The 23,974-nt window shown below is 44.0% G+C and overlaps 1 protein-coding gene across 1 annotated transcript in view; it reads right to left on the bottom strand.

Moving 5' to 3' along the window:
• Positions 1-1,968: 1,968 nt before the first annotated feature.
• Positions 1,969-23,974, bottom strand: part of PDGFRL (platelet derived growth factor receptor like) — a 46,069-nt gene continuing 24,063 nt past the window's right edge. Inside the window, exons 3-6 of the mRNA XM_007174017.2 lie at positions 13,728-13,879; positions 9,206-9,499; positions 3,979-4,118; positions 1,969-2,482 (exon numbers count right to left, since the gene is read on the bottom strand). Coding sequence (XP_007174079.1) covers positions 2,294-2,482; positions 3,979-4,118; positions 9,206-9,499; positions 13,728-13,879 — 775 coding nt within the window. The 3' untranslated portion in view covers positions 1,969-2,293. The remainder of the gene's footprint in view (positions 2,483-3,978; positions 4,119-9,205; positions 9,500-13,727; positions 13,880-23,974) is intronic.

Genomic DNA, 23,974 nt, shown 5'->3' with positions numbered 1-23,974 from the left:
ATCCATTTTCTCAGGCTATGAGCAAATGTAGAACCCTCATTTTGCTTAAAAAGAAATCTGTATAAGGAAAGGGCAGTACCAATGGAATGCTTTCTGCCTTATTTTTATCTTGATCTGAGCTATCCTCAGTGATTTCAACTGGCTGCTTCTCTCCCACTATCCCCATTCCCCCCTCTCCTTTCTCCCCCATCCAGAGCCACAAAAGCAAACCTTCTACCTCCTTCCTACTTTTCTCTGGGGCAAGGAATATGCTTTTCCAGAGCCAGCTCATCTTCAAGGTGCTGAACCACTTTCCAAATAAACCAAGGCCTGGATCCGATAGTACAAATTTTGGGAAATCCTAGAGAGATTAAAGAATGAAAAAGAGTCATTGGCTAGCAGAACTAAGAAAGATAGGACTCAGTGCTTATGGATGAATAGGAGCACCTTGATAATAGAACAAAACAGTCTCTGCAGATAATGCTAAACTTCCACATACCTTTGAGGAATCCTTCTGTCCTTGGGAAGGTAGCAGAATGACCAGCTGATGAGAGAAGAATGTGGCTTGTACAATTCTCCAATTTGCATTTCAATTTCTTTTCGAAACTTCACTTCTTACCTCCCCCACTTCTAATACTTTGGGGGAGGTGGAAGGAAGAACTGTGGCTTTTTTCTCTGTCTCCCTGCATGTGTCAAGCTTGTGCTGTCAGTATTTACTAATCAGCATTACTGACGTTCGATGGCTGTACAAATAAGCCCTATAGTAAGAACAGATTCAGGCTACTAGAGGTGGACCTTTGAGTTGACATTTACATATACACTACAAAGCAGATTGATATTCATGATGCATGTTTTTGTTTTTGTTTTTGTTTTACTAGTGATTGTGTCTGAAGTTTTTAACCTCCAACCGTTGATTATGTGTGTACCCTTCCATATTTGTTTCTGATAAATGGGAACGTAGGTTCACTGCCACCTCCTGGAATCTCTCTGCTCACCTTTCCAAGTTGTTCTCAATGTCCTTAGCCAAAGTTGGGTTTGCCATCCATTCCCTGCACATGGTAAATCTCGTGCTGTTCCCTGCTGTGCTCCATGCCATTTAGGTGTCTGGGGAAATGATCCTTACACAATTAATGTAAAATGTCTTCAGAGAATGGGAGACAACAGGAGAGAAGATAGGAAACAAAACACGGAACTGTAACATTATCTTCAAACCAAATGTGATCACTTAGGATGCAAAAAGTTGGCACGCCATAAAAATACGGATGTGTAAACAACTGTAGTTGTGCTCAGTTTGTAGTGATGGAAAGTATTTTACTTTGATCGAATAAATAATGCTGGAATATTCAATAGAAGAATTGAATCCTCTGACATACTTCACTCTCCAAAGTGTTACCCAGTTTATAGCAGCATAGGAATTGACGTCGTGTCTCCTCTTAACCTATTTCCCAGGAATTTCCAATGCAACCACAAAATTGGTCATGGGCTGAAATTTGGCTCACAGAGCTAGACTTAGAGCTTTTCTTTTCTAAATTCAAAGCTATGTGTATTTGAGAAATAACTTTTTACTGGTTTTAATAATAAGTTCTGCTGTATAACGTAAGAAAATTGGAACAGCTACAGTCTAAATATTTTTGAAGATGGTAAAAAAAAAAAAAAAAAGCCTAAATGAAGTTGAATCTTCCTTGATCTGTGCATCTATGTTACATCAAAAGTTAAACTTTTAAAGACACATGCTGTGGTTCTTATAGAATGTCTTATCTAGAACTAGTACTTTTGAGTGCAGCAGTTAAAAGGTTTACATATTTTTTGATACCTTCATATCATACAATAGTTCATGTATAGTTGAACTATATATTACTCTGTTTTTAGATTCTCATATTTTGTGGTTGTTATATCAAAGAGAATATTAGGTATTGACTCAGACATTGCTGCCAAAAAAATCCTTCTGGATGTACTTGAAGCCAACTTAAAAAACGAGCACTTAGCCCATTTTTTGTTTTTTACAAAAACTTGCTCGTTTAATAGAAATGATTATATAAAGTTGTTTACATATAGGCCTTCTTAGTATAAACACTAGAAACCCATATACGTAGGTCAGCAGTCAGAATACATGCTTTCTGTTAGAATTAACACTTCTATAATTAGACCGGGTGACTTCCTTTTAGTTTGGAGGTCTGGGTCTGACTCACAAGGCAGGGCCTGGGGTTTGGCGCTTGACATCAGCCTCTGGCAAAGCACTCGTCAAAAGAACCCTGGAGCTGGTTGTGTACACAAGTGGGCTTTCCATCAATTCATTTATACTTCGTCTTCCAAGTCAGGAAAACTCCACAGTGGTAGCTACTGAGGTCTGTCCTCGGAGATTCTGAGCGGTGCAAATGTAATAACCTGCGTCAACCGTCTCAAAGTCTTCAACGATCAGAACGCTCTGGGAGATCCTCGTGGTGTGGCCCAGTCCTCTCTGGATCAGCCGCCAAGTGTCTTGAATCGTCACGGGCCTTTCATCCTGTTGAACGACACCCATGGGGGCTGAAGCACAAACCACAAGCTGCTGTAAACAGCTCCCATTCATCCTCCGCTGTTGAGTATCCCTTTCAAAGTGCAAAACACATGCTTCTAAAAAGACTATTTGGTATGCGCAGCTCATGGGAGCTCTGACACACTGTCTAGTCAGTTTAGGCTGCATTTTTTCCAAGCAGAGTCTTGAATTTCATTATGCTGTTTGGCTTTCTCTTTCTGCCCTTTTCATCAATGTTTCTACTTAATATAAATTTTATTCTTTTGGAATTCCAAGAATGTGGGACTGGTATTAGGCATAAGAATACAGATAAAATTTTCCACTGCTCTCCTGTTGACACTCCCCACGTTCACCCTTTCGTGCAGGGGTTCTTATTCACAGAACTTAAAGTCAAAAAGAAGCCCGAAGCACTCACCATGTAAATGAATACGAGCTCCTAATTGTTCAGACTGGGAGAGGGAGACATAAGATTAGTCAAATGTGCTGTAGGACTACAGTGGGAGAGAAGTTGTACCGAGGATGGATAATGTGGTACCCTAGGTGACTTAACTTCTTCTTTCTAGAAAGTGAGATGGTCACTTTTGAGATGCTTCATCCAACCTTGGTGATAAGTAGTGTTTTCTGGATTAGTTTAACATAATTGTAATATTTATAGTATTACTAAATTAATACCCTTTCTGCTAATAATTAGCAACGTAAAAAAAAACCCACCTCTAATGAAAATTATTAATGTCTTCTAAATGGAACAACACTTTTTAAAAACAAGTACCTAGTACTAGAAAAGTACCATTCTCCAGGGGGAGTTATTTTCCACCAATCACAGCCCTTAAACCAGACGTGTATTGGCTACCAAGTACATCTCAGGAGGCCAAATCTCTTCTGGCAACAAAGGGATTATTCCATGTTGGTAGCAAAGCTGTTTATTTTTGTGAGCAGAACAGGCCCAGAGGCTACATGTGCTGGAGTTGTTTTTATGGGAAGTCTATTTTAAAATGATCTCGGCCTCACAGCACCTTTTTGAAGGCCTGGGTTTATATGCCAACTTGGTGGTTGTCTGCTCAGAGCTCCTTGCCCCGGCGCCCAGCTTTTATAGGGGAGAATACTGAAGGATTCCAGAAGGAGGTTAGACTGGCCTCCAATCGACCCAGAATTAAGATTGAAGATTGAGGGTGCGGGTGAAGGAAGGAGGCCCTCCTTTCCTGTTCATGCCCCGTCCCCTTCCTTAAGGGTCATGAAGAAAAATAGCATGAAGAGAGTACATTGACTGAATTGCCTAAGGGAACCCAGTCACTTTTTTTCCTGTCCTTTAAAAAAAGCCATTTGTAAATATACTGAAACATCTTAGGAGAAAACAAGTGAGCCTTAGCCCTACCATGGCTGCACACGTCTCTCATACGTCTTAAGTTATGGTCCATATCAGTGAGTTGGGGGTGGGTAGGGAACAAAACAAGTAAGGCGGCTGGCTGAGGCCGGGGTATGCTTACCTTCTGCCCTGGATAGATCCACCTGAATTCCACCTCCACATCTGGCTCCCCGAGGACCGTGCAGAGGATGCTGATGTCATCCCCACCCTTCACTTTGTTCGCAGATGCCAAGATGGTTGTTGATGGAGGACCACTGGGAACTGGAAATGAGCAGGGGACAGGGGATGTGAGATGAAATCCATGGGCCATGGCAGAGACAGACCAACAGACGTGTTCTCTTCTTTGGGCAGGTATGGAATATTCCTGCCTTTCTTCAGCTCCCCAGCTAGCATCGGGCCTACCCTCTCCACCACTTCTGGTTTCCTCTGACACCTCCTCTTTCTCTACCTTGGGGGTCCAGAACGGGGTGGTCATCCAGAAGTCCCCAGGTCCAGGCATTACACTTGTAATGAGGAGAAGAGCCCAGAAGGTCTGCCAAGAGCTCACGTGAAGGGAATAAAAAGGTAGAGGGAGAAGAAGGGAATAAAAAGGCAGAGGGAGAAGAAGGGGATTGGGGTCAGAGAAAGTAGAAGGGAGAGAAGGCAGCCTGGAAGGAGAGCCACTGATGGGTGAAGATGGACAGGTGTGTGGCCTCAGGAAGTAGAGGAGAAAGTCTGACTCTACCAAAGGGAGAGACATTTGTAGGAAGGGTGCATGATGTTTCTACTTCACAGCATTTCAGAGACAAAATTCTTCATTAGGCTCAGTCCACTCGAGTAAGTTTGACAGCAGCGTTGAGCAAGGCAACATGCTGGGAGTGGAGGCTATGGCAGCGAACCAGACAGACATGGTCTCTGAGCCCCGGGGCCTCTATTCTAGTGGGAGAGGCAGACACTCAGCAGGTCACTGTGTGGTTGGTTTAGAACCTGAGTTGTGGGAAGAACTTGAAGGAGAAGCCCAGAGTGCTGGGGAGGTTCAGGATGGTCTGAGAAGCAAGAAAGGCTTCCTTAAGGGATGTGTGAACTAAAATCTGAAGGAAAAAGGGGAGGCACCAGCAGACAGGCCCAGAGGGGAGGTGGGGGAAGCCTGGGAGAGGGCAGAGGCCGGCCATGCAAGAAGACCTTTCAGGCCACGTGGAAGGTTTTGACTTTGGTTCTAGGAAAAGCAGAAACCCACTGAATGGTTTTAACTGGAGCTATAATCAACTACAGTGTGGAAGATGGACAAAGCATGGGCACAGAAAAGACCAGATGGAAAGGTATTCATATTGGCCCAAGGAAGAGATGATGATAGTTGAACTCTTTGCAGTAGGATGGAGAGAAACAGCAGAATTGGGGGGATTTGATGGAATAAGTCAAAAGGACAGGAGCTGGGAGTGTTTTGGGCTCCTGCACCCTGGAACTGCAGTGCCATCACTGGGGTGAGGAAAGCTGGAGAACCAGACCTGGGAGGAAGGCCCAGAGTTCAGGGAAGGGCCTTTGAAGCATCTCAGCACAGATGTTAGGGAGAGAATTGGATACATGAAGCTGACACTCCCAGATCTGGGCCACATACGTTCCCCTGGGAGTGATTAGTGAGTGAATAGATATGCAGCAGAGCATGGCTATGGTTGAGACCACCCAGGAAGAGGATGAGGACAGACAAAGAAGGTGCCTTGGGGAACTCCAACATTTAAAACCTGGGAGAGGCAGCTCAGCTCATTCTATGAGGCCACCATCACCCTGGTACCAAAACCAGACAAAGATACCACAAAAAAAGAAAATTACAGGCCCATATCACTGATGAACATAGATGCAAAAATCCTCAACAAAATACTAGCAAACCGAATCCAACAACACATTAAGAGGATCATACACCATGATCAAATGGGATTTATCCCAGGGATGTGAGGATTCTTCAATATATGCAAAGCAATCAACGTGATATGATACACCACATTAACAAACTGAAGAGTAAAAACGATATGATCATCTCAACAGATGCAGAAAAAGCTTTTGACAAAATTCAACACCCATTTATGATAAACTCTCCAGAAAGTGGGCATAGAGGGAACCTACTGCAATGTAATAAAGGCCATATATGACAAACCCACAGCTAACATCATTCTCAACAGTGAAAAGCTGAAAGCATTTCCTCTAAGATCAGGTACAAGTTAAGGATGTCCACTCTTGCCACATTTATTCAGCACAGTTTTGGAAGTCCTAGCCATGGCAATCAAAGAAAAAGAAATAAAAGGAATACAAATTGGAAAAGAAGAAGTAAAACTATCACTGTTTGCAGATGACATGATACTATATGCAGAAAATCCTAAAGACGCTACCAGAAAACTACTAGAGCTCATCAGTAAATTTGGTAAAGTTGCAGGGTACAAAATTTAATACACAGAAATCTCTTGCTTTCCTATACACTAACAACAAAAGATCAGAAAGAGAAATTAAGGAAACAATCCCATTTACCATCACATCAAAAAGAATAAAATACCTAGGAATAAACCTACCTAAGGAGGCCAAAGACCTGTACTCAAAAAACTGTAAGATGCTGATGAAAGAAATCAAAGATGACACAAACAGATGGAGAGATATACCACGTCATTGTCAAAATGATTATACTACCCAAAGCAATCTACAGATTCAGTGCAATCCCTATCAAATTACCAATGGCATTTTTCACAGAATTAGAACAAAAAAATTTTACAGTCTGCATGGAAACACAAAAGACCCCAAATAGCCAAAGCAATCTTGAGAAAGAAAAATGGAGCTGGAGGAATCAGACTCCCTGACTTCAGACTATAGAAAGTTACAGTAATCAAAACAATATGGTACTGGCACAAAAAACAGAAATATAGATCAATGGAACAGGATAGAAGGTCCAGAGATAAACCGAAGCACCTATGGTAACCTAATCTATGACAAAGGAGGCAAGGATATGCAATGGAGAAAAGACAGTCTCTTCAATAAGTGGTGCTGGGAAAACTGGACAGGTACATGTAAAAGAATGAAATTAGAAAACTCCCTAACACCATACACAAAAATAAACTCAAAATGGATTAGAGACCTAAATGTAAGGCCAGATACTATATAACTCTTAGAGGAGAGCATAGGCAGAACACTCTCACATAAATCACAGCAAGATCTTTTCTGATTTACCTCCTAGAGTAATAAAAATAAAAACAAAAATAAATAAATGGGACTTAATGAAACTTCAAAGCTTTTGCGCAGCAAAGGAAACCATAAACAAAACGAAAAAACAACCCACAGAATGGGAGAAAATATTTGTAAATAATTGACCGATAAGGGATTAATCTCCAAAATATACAAACAGCTCATGCAGCTCAATATCAAAAAACAAAGAACCCAATCAAAAAATGGTCAGAAGATCTAAATAGACATTTCTCCAAAGAAGACATTCTGATGGCCAAAAAGCACATAAAAAGATGCTCAACATCACTAATTATCAGAGAAATGCAAATCAAAACTACCATGAAGTATCACCTCACACCAGTCAGAATGGCCATCATCAAAAAGTCTACAAACAATAAACGCTGGAGAGGGTGTGGAGAAACAGAAACCCTCCTACACTGTTGGTGGGAATGTAAATTGGTACAACCACTATGGAGAACAGTATGGAGGTTCCTTAAAAAACTATAGACCTACTGTATGACCCAGCAATCGCACTTCTGGGCACATATCCAGAGAAAACCATAATTCAAAAAGATACACGCACCCTGATGTTCATTGCAGCACTATTTACAATAGCCAAGACATGGAAGCAACATAAGTGTCCATCGACAGAAGAATGGATAAAGAAGATGTGATACACATATATATATAACGGAATGTTACTCAGCCATTAAAAAGAATAAAATAATGCCATTTGCAGCAACATGGATGGACCTAGAGATTGTCATACTGAGTGAAGTAAGTCAGACACAGATAAGACAAATATCATATGATAGTGCTTATATATGTGGAATCTAAAAACTGGGCACAAATGAACTTATTTACAAAACAGAAATAGAATCATAGATGTAAAAAACAAACCTATGGTTACCAGGGGAAAAGCAAGGGGAGGGATAAATTGGGAGATTGGGATTGAGATATATACACTACTATATATAAAACAGATAACTAATAAGGATCTACTGTATAGCACAGGGAACTCTACTCACTACTCTGTAATGGCCTATATGGGAAAAGAATCTTAAAAAGAGTGGATATATGTATATGTATAACTGATTCACTTTGCTGTACACCTGAAACTAACACAACACTGTAAATCAACTATACTCTAATAAAAATTTTTTTTAAAAAATTAAAGAGCTGGCAAAGCAGAATGAGAAGGCTGTGGGGAAAGCAGGAAAAAAATGGGACCGGGGAGAGAGGGTTTCATGTAGGCGAAGTAGAATCTAGAAGGACAAGGACAGAAACTTGTCTGCTGGACTTAATGGCCTGGGAGGGCCTTTAGCCAAGGCTGCTTTGGTGGCGCTTAGGGGAGAAAGCTGAGGAGCATGTGGGAGGGAAGAGGATGGATGGGGACCGGGAGGGCTCTTTCAGGGAGTCTGGCTGTGATGGAGGAGAGAGATAGCTGCAGCGGAGGGTGGTGAATGGAGGGCTGAGAGGGTTATTTGGTAGCAGAATGTTGGAGATTGTGGCCTTGTGAATAAGCCTCACGGCTGAGAACAAGGGGCATGAAGGAGCCTAAATTCTCATCTCAGAGAGCAGCTAGCTCTGGGGCCACTCACCCCATCACAGGGTCCCTGAGCAGGACCACTCCACCCCACACGCAGACCACTCACCAGGCTCATGTCAGAGCTCCTTGGAGGGGGAACAGTCATCAGTGAGGGACCAGAGTACAGGAAGAGGAGCTACCTCCTCTCCTCCCTCACAGGGCTGGTGGGGGTGCTTTCTCTCCTGCAAGTCAGGGGAGGGAGGCCCGAGAGAACCACTTGTCAGGGAAGGGGAGGTGACGTGTGGTGCTGTAGTAGGAGAGCTGCTCGCTGGCTGACCGTGTGCCCGAAGCTCAGGCTGGAGAGCACGGGAGGGTGATCTGATCCCAGGTCCCCATGATCAATCACACGGAGGCAGGACCAGAGTGAATGTTGCAAGGACTTGAAGAGAAGGGAGTTGGGGGGAGTTGGGTTGGGGTCACGGGCAAGGAGGTAGAACGTTCTAGAAATGGCGCTGCTGCAGAGGAGCCTTTAAGAACAGCATTCTGTGCCTAATTTCCCTCCATAATTGGGAAGAGCAGAACCTGATGCTGACCAGCTGGAAGTGACTCAAATCTCGGCCCTGGAGGGGAGCGGGCTTACCTTCTGCATAGAGCAGCTGGTACTTGACAGAGATCTGAGACTTGCCCCCGACCTCCGCCTTGCAGTAGACCACCCCCTGGTGGTCGGAGTGAGGTTGCAGATACACAAAGCCTCTCTTCATATCATAAACGATGTCTGTTCCGTTGGCCTGGATCTCCTTGGCCGGGAACTCCCTGTGGAGCGTGACTTTGGCCGACAGGACAGTCACTCGACAAGGAACCACAGCCTGTCTGTCCGGGTTCAAGTAGACGACATCAAAGTAACTGGGAGAAGGTACAAAGAGTTCTCCTTTCTCTGCAAAGGGGAAGACACAGGCTCATTTATTCTGGAGAAACAAGGTAAGAGCACTTAAAGGGATTCTTATATTCAGGGCACAAAGATGAGGGCGGATTGGCAATATACTCGGATCATGGAGTCCTTATGAATTGAAAAGGCTATTTTTAAAAATGCTTTTCCTTTTTTGGAAGAAGGATGTTACTTCCCATCTTCTTAAAGGAAACAAAATAGGTATTAGTTCAAGCCCAAATCAGGCCCATTGGATCGTCCCACTGAGGAAGCAGGGAAGGAGGCCGATTTCCTTGTGTTAAGAGCAGTTTTAACACCTGTGAACAATCTGCCATGTGTCTAGAGAAGTCAGCCCCACAGTCCTTGCTTAGTATCTGCCCATTAGGAGGAATTTCCTGGCTCAGCAGAGCCTCTCTGAGACGGGCCCAGTGAGGGTGCTGGTGTCCTCACAGCCCAGAGGACTCGTTCCTGGCAAGGTCAATGGAAAGGGAATCAAGCAGGGACAGATGAGGAACCCACTGGTCTCAGGCTCTGGGCTCTGCTTGGCTGCCACTGGGCTGGAGAGCTTCAACCATTTACTTACACTCCTCCTGTTGCCTTTGAAATCACTCTGCATGTTCTTTAAGCTCTAGACGATGGCATTTTTATCTTACAGAAATGAGGACTGGTTTATCCATACGTTCCTCAGGACAGTCAAGGGACTCTGGATTGGGTTTGGGGGGTTTTGTTTTTTGTTTTGGGCACGGCACATTAAATACTTTGTTTTCTGGATCATTCTGTGAGAGATTACACTAATGTCTAAGAGAAATCTTTGACCTGAATCACACCTCAACATTTATTAAATTGTCTCCCATGTTTTCCTACAATATTCCCGAAACAATTATTCTTGGCTTTCTTCACTAGCCTTTGTGCCCCAGTTGTATGATTTTTTTGTTTTTTAGGTTGGGGACAGAATTCCTGGACACAGTAGCAAAATGTCTTCACGGGCCAAGAGTTCTTTGGCTCTGAGTGCCAGCTTCTGTAACATGGAATCATGGCTTCCTGAGTCTCCATCTTTTGCAAGACTTTCCATCAGTCTGGGTGACTTGTGCCACTTCATGATAAATTGACTTTCAGGCTCAGGCGAGGGCACCTTGGTCAACGTCGTACCTAACAGCCCTGTGTTCACACAGAATAAGTCCGTGTGGCCTTGAATGTGTCACTTCATCTCTCTGTGCTTCAACATCCCCATTTGTAAAGGGGAGAATCTGGAGCAGATAGTGTTAAAGATCTCTTTTTAGCAAACATGTTTAAGGAATGTATGATTGTCAGATTCAGAAACAACTTTTGTTTTAAGGTTTTATGGAGGACTCTGAACCAACGAGTAAAGCCAGTAGAAGAAGTGAACAATCTGAACTTCAGAACACAAAAATGAGGTCTTACTTTCTGTACTATAATCCATGCTTTGAAAGAAGTGACCACAGCAGTTGCTTTAACAAACAGAAAAAAATATGTATTTGCCAAGTGAATGGAGTAAGCAAGGCTGCAGGAAGAATATATGAATGAGTAAACAAATTATTATCTATAAATTAAATCTGTCAAATTTTCATTTATTCATCACTTGACATTTATTAAGCATGTACTACATAAAATATTTTATTAATTCATTTGATTATTGTAACTTGAAAAATAATAATACTGAATTTCCTTTAAAATAAAAAAAAATTTGCCATCAGTAGATTCCATCTACCAAAAAAAAGTATGTTCAAGTTTATATTTAAAATTATAGATCACATATGCCCCCCCCCACTCAAAAAAATTAGTTAATAGGCTATAAGCTAAAATCCAAATTATAACAAACTCCACATTTGGTAAAGTGCTTGTTAATGTGGTTTTACTACATTTGTAAACTGGAGCCCATGCCTTTTACTATGAAGCAGCCCTACTGCTGGTAATATCCTCCTCCTTGATCTGGGTAGTGGTTACATATGTACAGTTCCCTTGAGGATCATCCACTGAGCTGTAGAGTCATGATTTGTGTATTTCCCTTTGTACACATTATACTTCAATATAAAGTTAGAGAAGGGGAAAAAAACCCTCTGAGAGCCTCCTGGATGCAGATTAAATATAACATGTGGCAGTTGCTTAATCAAAAATTGCACAAATTAACCACAGTCAAAAGAAGCTTGACAGTGTTTGCAATCAAACTGTAGGAAACATAAAAACATAATGAATGCCAGACGTTTCTCTGTGCGGGTGGTAGGGAGGCATATGTTCTGAAAGACTCCAGAGCCAATAGCCTCCATTACAGCCCATCTTGGTTTTCCAAACCCACCCAATGCCTGAAAAGACACATCGCTAAACTTATACCGAAAATCCAACTGGACTCCTAGTGCTGAGGAATAAGAAAACGATACAACGCTTTAGGTCACGTCCCTGATCCAGGTTTCTTGAAGGTTGAAATAAATATTGATTTTGTTCAGCCTTCCTTTGATGCACAAAAGGGCTTCCGTAAGTTAAGAAAGAGGATCTACCTCCAGAACTCAGAGAACCTATGACCCTAGTGAGATACTCTGCTCGAGGCAGGTCTTCAGTTCAAAACCTCAGCTCCAAAAACCACTATTTGGGGAAGACATGACAGTGCTAATCACGGCAAAGAATTTTCATTCTGCAATTTGAAATATGGTATCAGTCCTTGTCCAGAACAACAGGCTCTGTTAGTCTTCATTAGTTGCCTTTTCCACTGCTGCTTCCTGGTGTCGTATCATACTAAGGGCACATGGGCACTTCTGGGTGGCACATTCCAGAATGAGGCTCAGAAGCGATGGCCCATGAACAACTGTCAGCAATTCTGACAACACCATTTATGCTAGCTCGTGTGTGCCTGTCAATCTGTCCATCACCTTGTCTTAAAAGTGGGTTAAGGCAGTAAGAACATTGGATCCTGGATCAGAAAAATGGGGTTTGACTCTTTACTCCGCCACCTGAAGTCATGGAACGTGGAACAAATCACCTTGCCCTGTTGCGTCTCAGCATCAGCATTATTATTTCTAAAACAGATAATTAAGTAGTTCCTACTTACTTCCTCATGTTATTGTGGAAATGAAATGAGAGGCATGGGTTTCCAGGATTGCAGAGCACTCATCTGCTTGCCAGAGAGGAGCTCTTTGGGTAGGAGGGGAGAATGTATGAGATTTTGCTAAAGCATTCATTAATGGCCAGAGCCTAAGGTCATTTGAGTTGTAGACCTAAGTCACTGCGGCAGCCCCTGCCCAGACACTAAGAAAGCCTCCTGGCTTCACCTGAAATGCCTTGGACAACAGCAGCACTAGGGCATAGTGTTTGAAAGATTCCTGAAAGCTGTTCCCGACCTCTGAGCCTTGCTGGAGAACGTCTTCCTCCAAACTTCAGAATTGAGAGATCTCAGCAGAGGAAGGAGGCTGGCAAGCTACTCTGCAGGGCCCGTTCCTCCAAGTGCAAGTTCCACCTGGCAAACCCAGATCTGACCCTGCAGGGGAGAAGATCCACATGTTTTCAGGCACCTCACTTGGATTCAGGCATCAGGGTTGGAGCCGCACAGGCTGCAGGTGTTGGGAACACTGCCCCAAACCTCAGCTCATAGCACTCGCAAAGACAAACGTGAGGAGGCCTTTAGCCAGGCACCCTATGACTACGGAGCTTCCAGAAAGGAGCTCATCGGAGATTCTGAGAGCACAGTGACCGAAAGTCTACAGCAACGCTGTGCAATAGGGCTTTCTGTGATGATGGGTGGTCCTCTGTCCCCACCGTCCATTAGGACAGCTACAGCCACATGTGCCAGTGGAGCACTTGAAGCGTGGCAAGTGCCACCGAGGAACTGAGCTTTTAGCTTTAATGTTAACTAATCCCCATTTACATTTAAAGTCACACATGTCTAGTGGCTACCATATTGGACAATGCGGTACAGACTCTGGAACCAGACAATTCTGGGTGCCAATCCTGGTTCAGCCACTTATTTGCAGTCTGACCTGAAGGACTTACTTAATCTCTCTAAACCTCAACTTTCCCATTGGAAAAAAAAAAAGTGATGTTAGTACTGACCCTGAAGAGTTCTTGTGAGACTTACATGAAATAATTGATGTAAAGCATTGAGCCCAGAGCCTGGCAAACAGTGAGCGCTCTGATTGTACTTATTTGATGATCAGCAGACAGTGGGAACCTTTAATATGGACTAAGTCCAGAGGTCTGAAGAGTTCCACTAACACAGCCAACCTTTTACCTGTAAAAACGATGTAGGTGGAGCCCGTTTTGGCCTCGTCCCTCCTGCAGATGAAGCCGTTGCAGAGCTGCCCCCAGCAGCTGAATTCACCTGTGTCGGCCGCGGTGGAGTTGACCAGGGTCAGCTGGCCGTAGCGCTCGTGCTGCTTCACACTGTCAACAAGAGCAAAGCCGGGTCGCGGTGGGGCTGGGGCCTCGCGCCCATCTCTCCCTGCTCCATCATCCTCGAAGATAAAGCCCCAGCGGCTCCAGGCAGAGCGCCCTTTCTCAGATGGCCCTGACTAATAAAAGAGTGTATTTGGGGAAAAGTGTGTTGGGGGGGGGGGGGGGGGGTAGATGGCGGAGGCAGAGAGAAAGGCCTTTCCTAGAAGGAAGTCACGTTTTCTAAGGAGAAGACATTCTCTTCAACCTCAGGACTGGGGTTTCCTTAAGTAAAATCACTGGTGCATTGCAACGCAGCCTCACAAGTTCAGCCACAAAGCCTCGGGCAGGCGTCTTGCTTTCAGCTTTTGTTTCTCATGAGTTTATTTAAATAGCAGTCAACAGGAATGAAAGCACATAGCAGTATCCAGGATGCAAAACCTCTTTGATCGATAAGAATAAGGCTCTGAATACAAGCTTGGAATCTTTGAGATGCTACATTATGAAAAATAAAAACTTCCCTGTCAGGAATAAATGCATTGCTTGCTGAGATGCGGAGCCCCTATCATGCACCCACCTCTGGTCAAGTATTTAGAGCTTTTGGGCACTTCTCCTCTGGCCTCACACTATTATTTCTACTTTTAATTTCTCATTTTTTAATCTCTTGTATTTTTATCTTGTTGCATGTGAATATATTTGCAAACCCCTTCAGGTCCTTTTTGAAATGAGGAGAGATAAATATTTATTATTATTAAACATTAGTATTAGCCGACTGTCATGGTAATTAATTGTATTATATTATGTGAGGAACCCAGATGTGTCATCCTCAGGATGGATGCCCGCCCCCCACCCCGACCGTGGCCTTGGCGTGTGAGGATGCCAAAATAAATGGTTTCAACCTGAGGATGCACCTCAAATCCCCTCTGGGACCCACATACTTTTCTGATGTGGGTGAGATTCTCCTGTGATGGGTTGCAGTAACATCAGCACGGTCACCACTTTAAATTTAGCACCCAGCAGAATGGCTCGCTGGTTGGTCTTCAACACAGCCTGTTCTGGTCTCCGCTGAGTAGCTGCTTTGCCCACCCATTCTGCCAGGAGTTGCTCTGTACTCCCACTCCCTCCACTGCCTCCTTTCAACTCAACGGAAATCTCTCCTCCTTCAGGAAGCTTCTAATTAGAACCAACTCAGAAATCTCCCTGCTTTCTCCCAGTGATGTAATTGGCTCTGTCCTCTCACCCCTCCGATACCTCTGGCTTCCTGTTATTACAATGGATGGTGAAAACTTTGGGGGCAGGAATAGTGCCCTATTTGTTTTATATTCTCTAAGCAACAAATCTGTGCACAGTATAAAGTTTCTCTAGAAACAAGGGGACTGAAATGAAATTGAACATCAGTGTTGGAACTGGAAAGAACCTTAAAAAGCAGGAATCCAGTTCCCAATTTTGCATATGAGGAAACTGAGTGTCAGAAAGCAGAAGGGACTCCCCTGAGATCCACAGCTGGAGAACAGCTGAACAAAACCGTCTTCCTTAACTCAATTAAGTATGTACCCAATACGCATTCATTAGATGATAAAATGCATACAAAGTACTTCATGCCATGCCTGGTTCACTGTATTTTCCTAATTATATCTTAATTACATATAACTGCAGGTTAGTAGTAGTTATTGTGAATACTGCTACAACAATGAAAAATATGCACACCCAACATTGGCAATGGCTAGCACCGCAAATAAAAACCAGTAGCCCAGGGCTTCCCTGGTGGTGCAGTGGTTAAGAATCTGCCTGCCAATGCAGGCGACACGGGTTCGAGCCCTGGTTCGGGAAGATCGCACATGCCGTGGAGCAACTAAGCCCGTGCGCCACAACTACTGAGCCTGCGCTCTAGAGCCCACGAGCCACAACTACTGAGCCCACGAGCCACAACGACTGAAGCCCACGCGCCTAGAGTCCGTGCTCCGCAACAAGAGAAGCCACCGCAATGAGAAACCCGCGCACCGCAATGAAGAGTAGCCCCCGCTCACCGCAACTAGAGAAAGCCCGCGCAGCAACGAAGACCCAATGCAGCCAAAAATAAACAAATAAATAAATTTATTTTAAAAAACACAAACCAGTAGCCCTCAAGGATATTACAATCCAGCTGGGGAGCTAAAACTAAAATACATGAAAAGATCAGAGAGTATGCTCAGAGCAAGAGCAGGAGGAACTCTGAGAAGGGGTGCATCACCGCGGGTGGAAGAGGTGGAAGGCAGCTTAGAGGCGGCGGCAGGACAAGCTGGACTTGGAAAGGTGGAGGTGGGGGGACAGCAGGGGCTGAGAGACAGCGAGCTTGCTGGCTCCAGAGAACATAGCCCCACGGGGCTGGGAGGGACCTGCTCTGCTCCTTTCACTGCCGTGTCCCCAGTGCATGGTGGGTAGAAGGCACTCAGTGATGATTTGGGGATTTAATCCATTAATTGCAGAAGGAGATGGAGGGAGGGGGTTGGAGTCACAGGGCATGTGGTTGAGAACGGCGAGAGGGGTACATATTTCACTCACCAGGCAGCAGGGACCGCCCTCGGTTTTGGAGGTGGGAAGCGCCGGGCCCACCTTAGCCAGGGTACGAGTGGAGAGAACAGGCATGGGGGAGGCAGGAGGAGGAGGAGGGAGAGGCCGTTACTGGGGTGAACAGCAAGCACTGGGACCAGGCTGGGTGTTGGCGGTGGAATGGAAGTGAATACAAGGCTTGTTTTCTTGGGGAAGATTTACGACAGACTGGGTATAAGAGGTGGAAGAAAGACACATGAATAATGACCACTTGATCTGTATTTCCATGCGATGGAAAGAATGAGGTTTAACTGACTAAGATGGAATAGCTGAGAAGAGAAAGGAGATGCGGGTGACCAAATAACAGATTCACTACTGGAGAGTTTGACTTTGTGATAAAATGTGGGTCAGGTAAGTGTGGACGTCGTGTGGTGTCATTGGAAATACAGGCCAGGCACAGAGGAGGTAAAACAGCTCTAGATTTGTATCTGGGGGAATCGTCTACAGTGGGTACAAGCAAGAGCTAAAGGAATGAATGAACTCAACAAGGAAAAGTGTGGAGAAGAAAGAGAAGGCTGAAGACAAAATCTAGAGCCAAATCAGGGGGCGCATAGGAAAAGAAGAGGTAGGTGGAGGGGAAAAGTAGAATCAGCAATGAAAGAAGAATCAGGAAAGGGGATCATCAAGGAGAAAGATTCAAGAAATTGATGGTTAATGCCTTTCAGAGAGATTCATGGCCACATACCCACACACTTCATCTGGCAGAATGAAAGTCTTTGGCAACCAAAATAGTAATTTCAGTTGTGAGGATGGAGCTTGATTTCAGCAGATAAAAGATGAAAAGGTGGACAGAAAATGACGGTGAAAGTCTTCCCAGGTGGACCATAACATCCGGCCACATTCCCTATAGAGCTCAGACCCCAGGGTGCAAAATCAGTAAGTGATCAATAAATGTATTGAGCACCTTCTGTGGGCCCAGCATGTACTAGCATGGTGGTGATAGAAATTGTAAGATGCCATTCCTACCAGGAAAGAAACTGTGCACATAAAAATGTAGCACTTGGGGCTAACCCCACCACCATGCTGTATCTTTAGCAGGATTGGGGGTGGAAGGAAGGAAATGCACTGGAAAACATTTCTGGATTTTTCCACCCCCTCTTCTCTGTAAACAATGTAAAACAGGAAACAAATTATTTAGCAGGATTACAGTTTAAATGCCTGGATTTAAAATGTCCATTTCTACTAATGGGCTCACATAGTCCAAGCAGCAGGCTACCCAAGGGGTTGGGATGTGACCTCAGGCCTCTGGGGGTAGAGTCTCCACCACGAGGTGAAGACGGGGGTTCACTGAGCCCTGCAGAGCCCGGTCCCAAGATGCTTCAACCGTAGACCCTCCCTCCTCCTGTAACTACTTCACAGATCCCTGGGGATGGAAGAAGTGCAAGATGTGAAGTTCGAGTGGAGCTTTGGAAAAAAAAGGTGCTGCAACAAAAACAGACTCACAGACATAGAGGACAGACTTGTGGTTGCCAAGGGGGGGCTGGGTAGGGGAGGGAAGGATTGGGAGTTTGGGATTAGCAGAGGCAAACTATTATACATAGAATGGATAAACAACAAGGTCCTACTATATAGCACAGGGAACTATATTCAATATCCTGGAATAAACCATAATGGAAAAGAATATGAAAAAGAATATATATATATATGTATAACTGAGTCACCTTGTTATACAGAAGAAATTAACACAACATTGTAAACCAACTATACTTCAATAGATTAAAAAAAAACTAGAGAATCACTCTGAAAAAAATAAAATAAAAAGAGGTGCTGCAACAAATTTCCCCCCCAAAAAAGTAAAGTTAAGCAGAATTTACATTAATTGGAGGCAGCTCTGAACACCCCAGCACATCAGCTGACCCCAGACATTTTTATTCCAAACCAGCACTTCCAGACCTGACCCACAGTGAACTCTGATGGACAAGTCCAGGTTTCAAAGAGTATTTGTCCAAAATTTAGAACTGTGTGTATGCGTGTCTTCCAATGGGCTACCCTGGCCTTCACATACACAGCGTCCATTCCCATCGGTGGAGGCTGGAAACTTCGCGCATGTAGCCCAGCCTGCTCTTTTCTGGAGGGGACCGTGTCATGGGATGGCACAGAGGAGGGGACTGATGGCTCCCAATGTCAGGGCCCACCGTGCGTCTCACCTGGGGAAGTGACCAGGTGACAATGGTGGGGTCATCCACGCTCCTGTCCTTCCCCCAGACTCTACAAGACAAGCGTGGGAGGTGAGCCCTGGGTTCCAAGATAATCAGTTCATTGGTTCCATGAATAGTCAATTAGTGCAAATGAAATGGGAGTATCGGGAGGAGAGAGGCAGGGACACAATGATGTCTGAAGAGTTCCTTGCTCTCAAGTTCCTTCACGCAAAATGCCCTGGGCATTCCAAGGAGGGTGAGCAGGACAAGCTTCAAGACAGAGAGTTTCAGCATGCACCAAATAGAGGGTGTGTGTTCCCCGGGAAGGAGGTCCCTGAAAGGAGACCAAAGGCAGGTTCAATTCATAACAAAGAGGGTTGGGCTGGAAGGCAGGTGGCCAGAGGACCGTGGTGACGGTCAGCAGTCACATGAGGTATAAGATCGTGGACTTTGGAGCCGCACTGACAGGATTCAGATCCCAGCTCCACCATGACCTTCAGACTCCTTATCTAGAGCTCCTGCCTTCCAGTCTGGCTACACCTACAGACTCCTAGTGACAACAACAATAAAACCTAACACTGATGGAGGGCATCAGGCTAAGCTCTAAGGCTAAGTTCGTTCAAGACTTAGATCACAGCCTGGCACAGAGTAAGAGCTCAATATATTTTAGACGTTGTTACTGTGACGGGCCTCACGACCACATTAGGATGGAGGTACTATTTTCCCCCTTTTATGATGAAGACACTGAAACTTACAAAGTACTTTATCCAAAGTCTCCCAACTCTAAGTGGTAGAGCTTCTAATCTAGTGTCATATAGACTCAGGTTACGAATGTCTGTAAATGAAAAGGACATGGGTTTCCATCCTACCGAAATGAAATGAACGGAAGGAATTTTGACTGAGAAATGGTGCCTCTATCTAGCTTGTAAATCTTGTTAAATATTGTCACACACACACACCCCCAAAAAACTCCTCAAACCTGGAAGATCTGATTAAATTAGCTCAGTATTATTCATGATACCCCATTTTCTATTTAAATGGACAATTAGCCATTCAGCAAGTTGTTGAAGGGAACAAGAGCAGCAAAAAACCAGTTATTACCATTATAACTGACAGCACCCAAGGTACACGTTACTCTTTCTCAATCCCATGGGATGGTGATGACGAAACTATGACTCATAATTAAAATCTAAGTAGTGCTTAACACATGGTAAGTACTGTTTTAAGCCCTTTGCACATTTGGACTGATTTCATCCTCAGAACAGCCCTGAGAGTTAGGTGCTATTATTATACCCATCGTCGTAGGTGAGCAAACTGAGGTTAGGTAACTTTCCCAAGTCAGTGTTGGAGTCCCAGGAGGAGTAGTTGAAGGTCAATTTAAATGACTTTCCTAGGGCTACCCAACTATATGATCCCAGATGTTCTGCCTTGGGAGACTCTGTGATGACTTCATTGCATAAAACAGAAAGGTAAGGAGGAAGGTGAAAAGATGTGATCAAACCTAGAGACTGTCATACAGAGTGAAGTAAGTCAGAAAAACAAATACCATATATTAACACATATATATGGAATCTAAAAAAAAAAGAAAAGAAAAAACAAAAAAAATGGTCAGAAGAACCTAGAGGCAAGACGGGAATAAAGATGCAGACGTACTAGAGAATGGACTCGAGGACACGGGGAGGGGGAAGGGTAAGCTGGGACAAAGTGAGACAGTGGCATGGACATATATACACTACCAAACGTAAAATAGATAGCTAGTGGGAAGCAGTCACATAGCACAGGGAGATCAGCTCGGTGCTTTGTGACCACCTAGAGGGGTGGGATAGGGAGGGTGGGAGGGAGGGAGATGCAAGAGGGAAGAGATATGGGGACATATGTATATGTATAACTGATTCACTTTGTTATAAAGCAGAAACTAACACACCATTGTAAAGCAATTATAGTCCAATAAAGATGTTAAAAAAATAAAATAAAGATGGCTTCAAAAAAAAAAGATGTAATCAAATATCCTCCTTATTCAAATAACATTCATTTCAGAATCGTAAATTATTTATTAGCTTCTACTACATACAAGGAACGGTGCCAAGCATCAAGGGAGATAAAGATTAGTGAGTATTTGCTTGTCATGTTTCAAGTGTGTGTACAGGGCCTGTGTTTACTCTAAAGGCTCCTTTTAAGAATGTGTCAGAAAATAATTGCTCCACCATATGCTGGGAGAGGGGCCACACCAACAGAGTACAAATCCTGGGTAAAATATATCAAAGCTCCACAGTTTATGACCAAAAAAAAAAAAAAAGATGAAATATGTATGAGGAACTAGTAGAGAGCCAAATATGTAAGCTGAGGAACTTCAAAGTGAATATAGTTCCAATATCAGAAATTAATCTGAAATACATCTATCTATCTATCTATCTATCTGTCTGTCTGTCTGTCTGTCTGTCTGTCTGCATATCTGAATACTACCCAAGGACCTACTCAAAACCCAGGCAATATAACTACAGTATTTCTATCCCAACAACAGCTTATGTGAATGTATATGAAATGTGCCTTGGGTCTTTTCTATTACAATGACTTATGCCAGATTCCTCTGTGCTATTTAAAAAGAAGTTATAGCAGGCATTTTTCAACTGGTTCACAGGAGCTCACATTCATGATGTCCCTCCAACCCTGCCAGCCTCTCTCTCATTCTCCAGGTCCTTTCCTGGACACCCACCCCACTCTGACCGCTGTACTGGAATGTTCCCTTTCTCTTCTCACCCCACCTCTTCCAACCTGCTGGCGGCATCTCTCCTTTTTGCCTCTCTTGCCAACCCATCTGGCTTCTTTACAAAGGAAAAGTTCCTCTTCCTCCTTCAGAGATTTCCCAGATCTTAAGAAAACAAGGCATGGATATCCCTTTGACACCACAAGCCCACACCAGGCTTGATACACCAGAGGTTAACCAAACAGAAAACCCTGTCAGGCCACCTAGAATAATGTGCATAGCCACATGCTATAAAGGCAACACAATATAAAACTCACCTCCAGATTTTTAAAGTACCAATGAGCCATCCCTGATTATAATTTGCAGAGCATCCATTCTGCAGTTTTTTAAGCAGTTTAACTCGCTTTGCTTTTCTTACAGTTTTTCTTCTCTTATGACAAAGTAATACATGCTCATTTAATTTAGAAAGTTAGAAACCCCATGGATCAGTTAAAAAAAAGGAAGAGGTCACTGAAAATCTCAAGATACACTGTCAACACTCTAACTGGGGAATGTTCCAGTTTTATCTAGATCTTGATGTCAACATCGACCCTACGTCTCTTTTCCATTCCTTACGTTCTATGAGCCTATAAATCGATCCTTCTAGAAGAATGTTTCAGATGCTCTACAAAACCATCAGATTACTTTCCTAAGAACCATTTTATTATCTCCTCCAGTTTTACAACACGAGCAGCTCCCAGTGTGCACAGAATCGAATGCCACCGTCTTTGCCTGGAATCCAAGGCTCCTATGCTCTCCCAACACCTCCATCGTGGACCCTCCTCTCCATCCAGCCCAACTCCTCACCCACCCAGACACGTCCGTTCGTTTCCATCCCAGCCCTCCAGCCATCTCTTTACCTCTGAAAGGCTCTCTTCTTTTTCCATCTGACCTAAACCTCATTATTCTTTCAAGTTCTATTCTTGGGAAGACCTTGTATGGTTGGTGGTATTTGTAAAATGGTGGTTAAGAGCATACACTGAGTCAGATTTCCTTGGTTCGATCCTGCCTCCACTACTTACTGGCTCTGTGACCATGAACACGTTATTTAACTTCACTGTGCTCAGTTTCCTCATCTGAGGCAGGGAGATTAATCGTCCTTACCTTCCAGGGTTGTTATGAGAAGTTAGTTAATAAATGTACAAGATCCTGGAAAGATGCTGGCACAGAATACGTGCTCACAAATTTTAGGTGCTTTTGGGGTTGCCCTAGTACACCCCGATCTAAGCGTCTTCTCACTCTGCACTTGATCCCTTTATCGCTATATGCGTGTGTATACACACACACACACACACACACACTGCTTAGTATGTAACCTTTTCAACTTCCTATTATATTTCTCTAGTGAAATGATCCTTCTTAAGCAGGAATCAGGAACACGTCTCACGCTTGCCTGTGTCACTCACAGCCTTCTACATGGCATGATGTGATGCAGACAGCAGTTACAGGTGACCATGTGCAGAATAGAATAGAATTCACATGGGTTGAATTCTTGTCCAAGGGTCCTAACTCCTTGGCCCCCATATCATCTAACTCATGTTAGATTAAGTACAAGTTCCAAGGGTCATTTTGGAACCAGAAGGGACCTTAGAGATCATCTGGTTGAATCCCTCATTTCACAGAGATCCAGTGACTCACCCAAGGTCACAGAGCCAGTAGTCAGAGCTGGGAATGGAATCCTTGGGAAGTCCTGGAAAAGAATCTGCCATGCTTCCCACTGTGCATTGGAAAGGAAGCATGTGTCTATTATTTCAAATACCTAACCAAATCCTGACCAAATGAGTGACGTAGAGGAAGTGTGCGGTGCTGGCAAAAGATAACTTAGCAGATGTGTGAGCTCCATGTAGAGAACTCATAGAAATAACAAGTAAAGCATTGTTGTCATGTAATTTTGGTGAGGTCAAATTTTAAACCTGGCCCCCATATGATTCTGTGTATAGGGGTTATTTATGTGAACAACTTCCGTTATTACATTTCTGGTAATTCTAATTCCACAGTGTAGAATAAGCCCATCAGCACTTCTTTGGCAGGAGGTCACATGAAAAAAGATCTTCCAGCTCTGCTGAGCTGAATGCTCATGGCCACGCCTTCAGGGAAGAATAGGCCCAGGAAGAGGAGAGACCGGAGACAATGGAGCAAGCCTCCACCACCCTTGTCAGGAAAACAAGCTGTGGGTTACTAATGGGCTGGCATTCGGCCACAATGAGCCCATTGTGGCCAAGTTATAATAGTGAATGCAGAGGCTGTGGGCCGACCTCATTCGTACCTGGCACAGTGGATTCACAGCCCAGAGAGTGATGCACCAAATCTCCCACCTTGTCAATGTATTCAAGGGACCCACTCATCCTGAGGCCACTCGGATGGCATATCTTCTGAGCAAACATCAGAAACGTAAGAAATAGACAGCTTTCTTGGTGTAAAGACTAGAGGGGTCTTGGGAATTAAGTTCAAGTCTAATTTACTTTCACTAAAAGCTGTGCAAACTTGAGAAAGCCCCTAGCCTCTGGTGGGGGGGGGTCTAACCTAATCCCTTATAAAATGCAGGGTCCAGGCCAGATCGGTGGTCCCCAAGCTGGCTGCGTGGCATCGGCCCTTGGGGAGGTCTATGCTCTTCTCCTTGGCTCTTCTTTCTGCATC

This window comes from Balaenoptera acutorostrata, chromosome 21 (assembly GCF_949987535.1).
Source record: "Balaenoptera acutorostrata chromosome 21, mBalAcu1.1, whole genome shotgun sequence".
In the NCBI taxonomy this organism is placed as follows: Eukaryota; Metazoa; Chordata; class Mammalia; order Artiodactyla; family Balaenopteridae; genus Balaenoptera; species Balaenoptera acutorostrata.
This window is presented reverse-complemented; position numbering and strand designations above follow the sequence as displayed.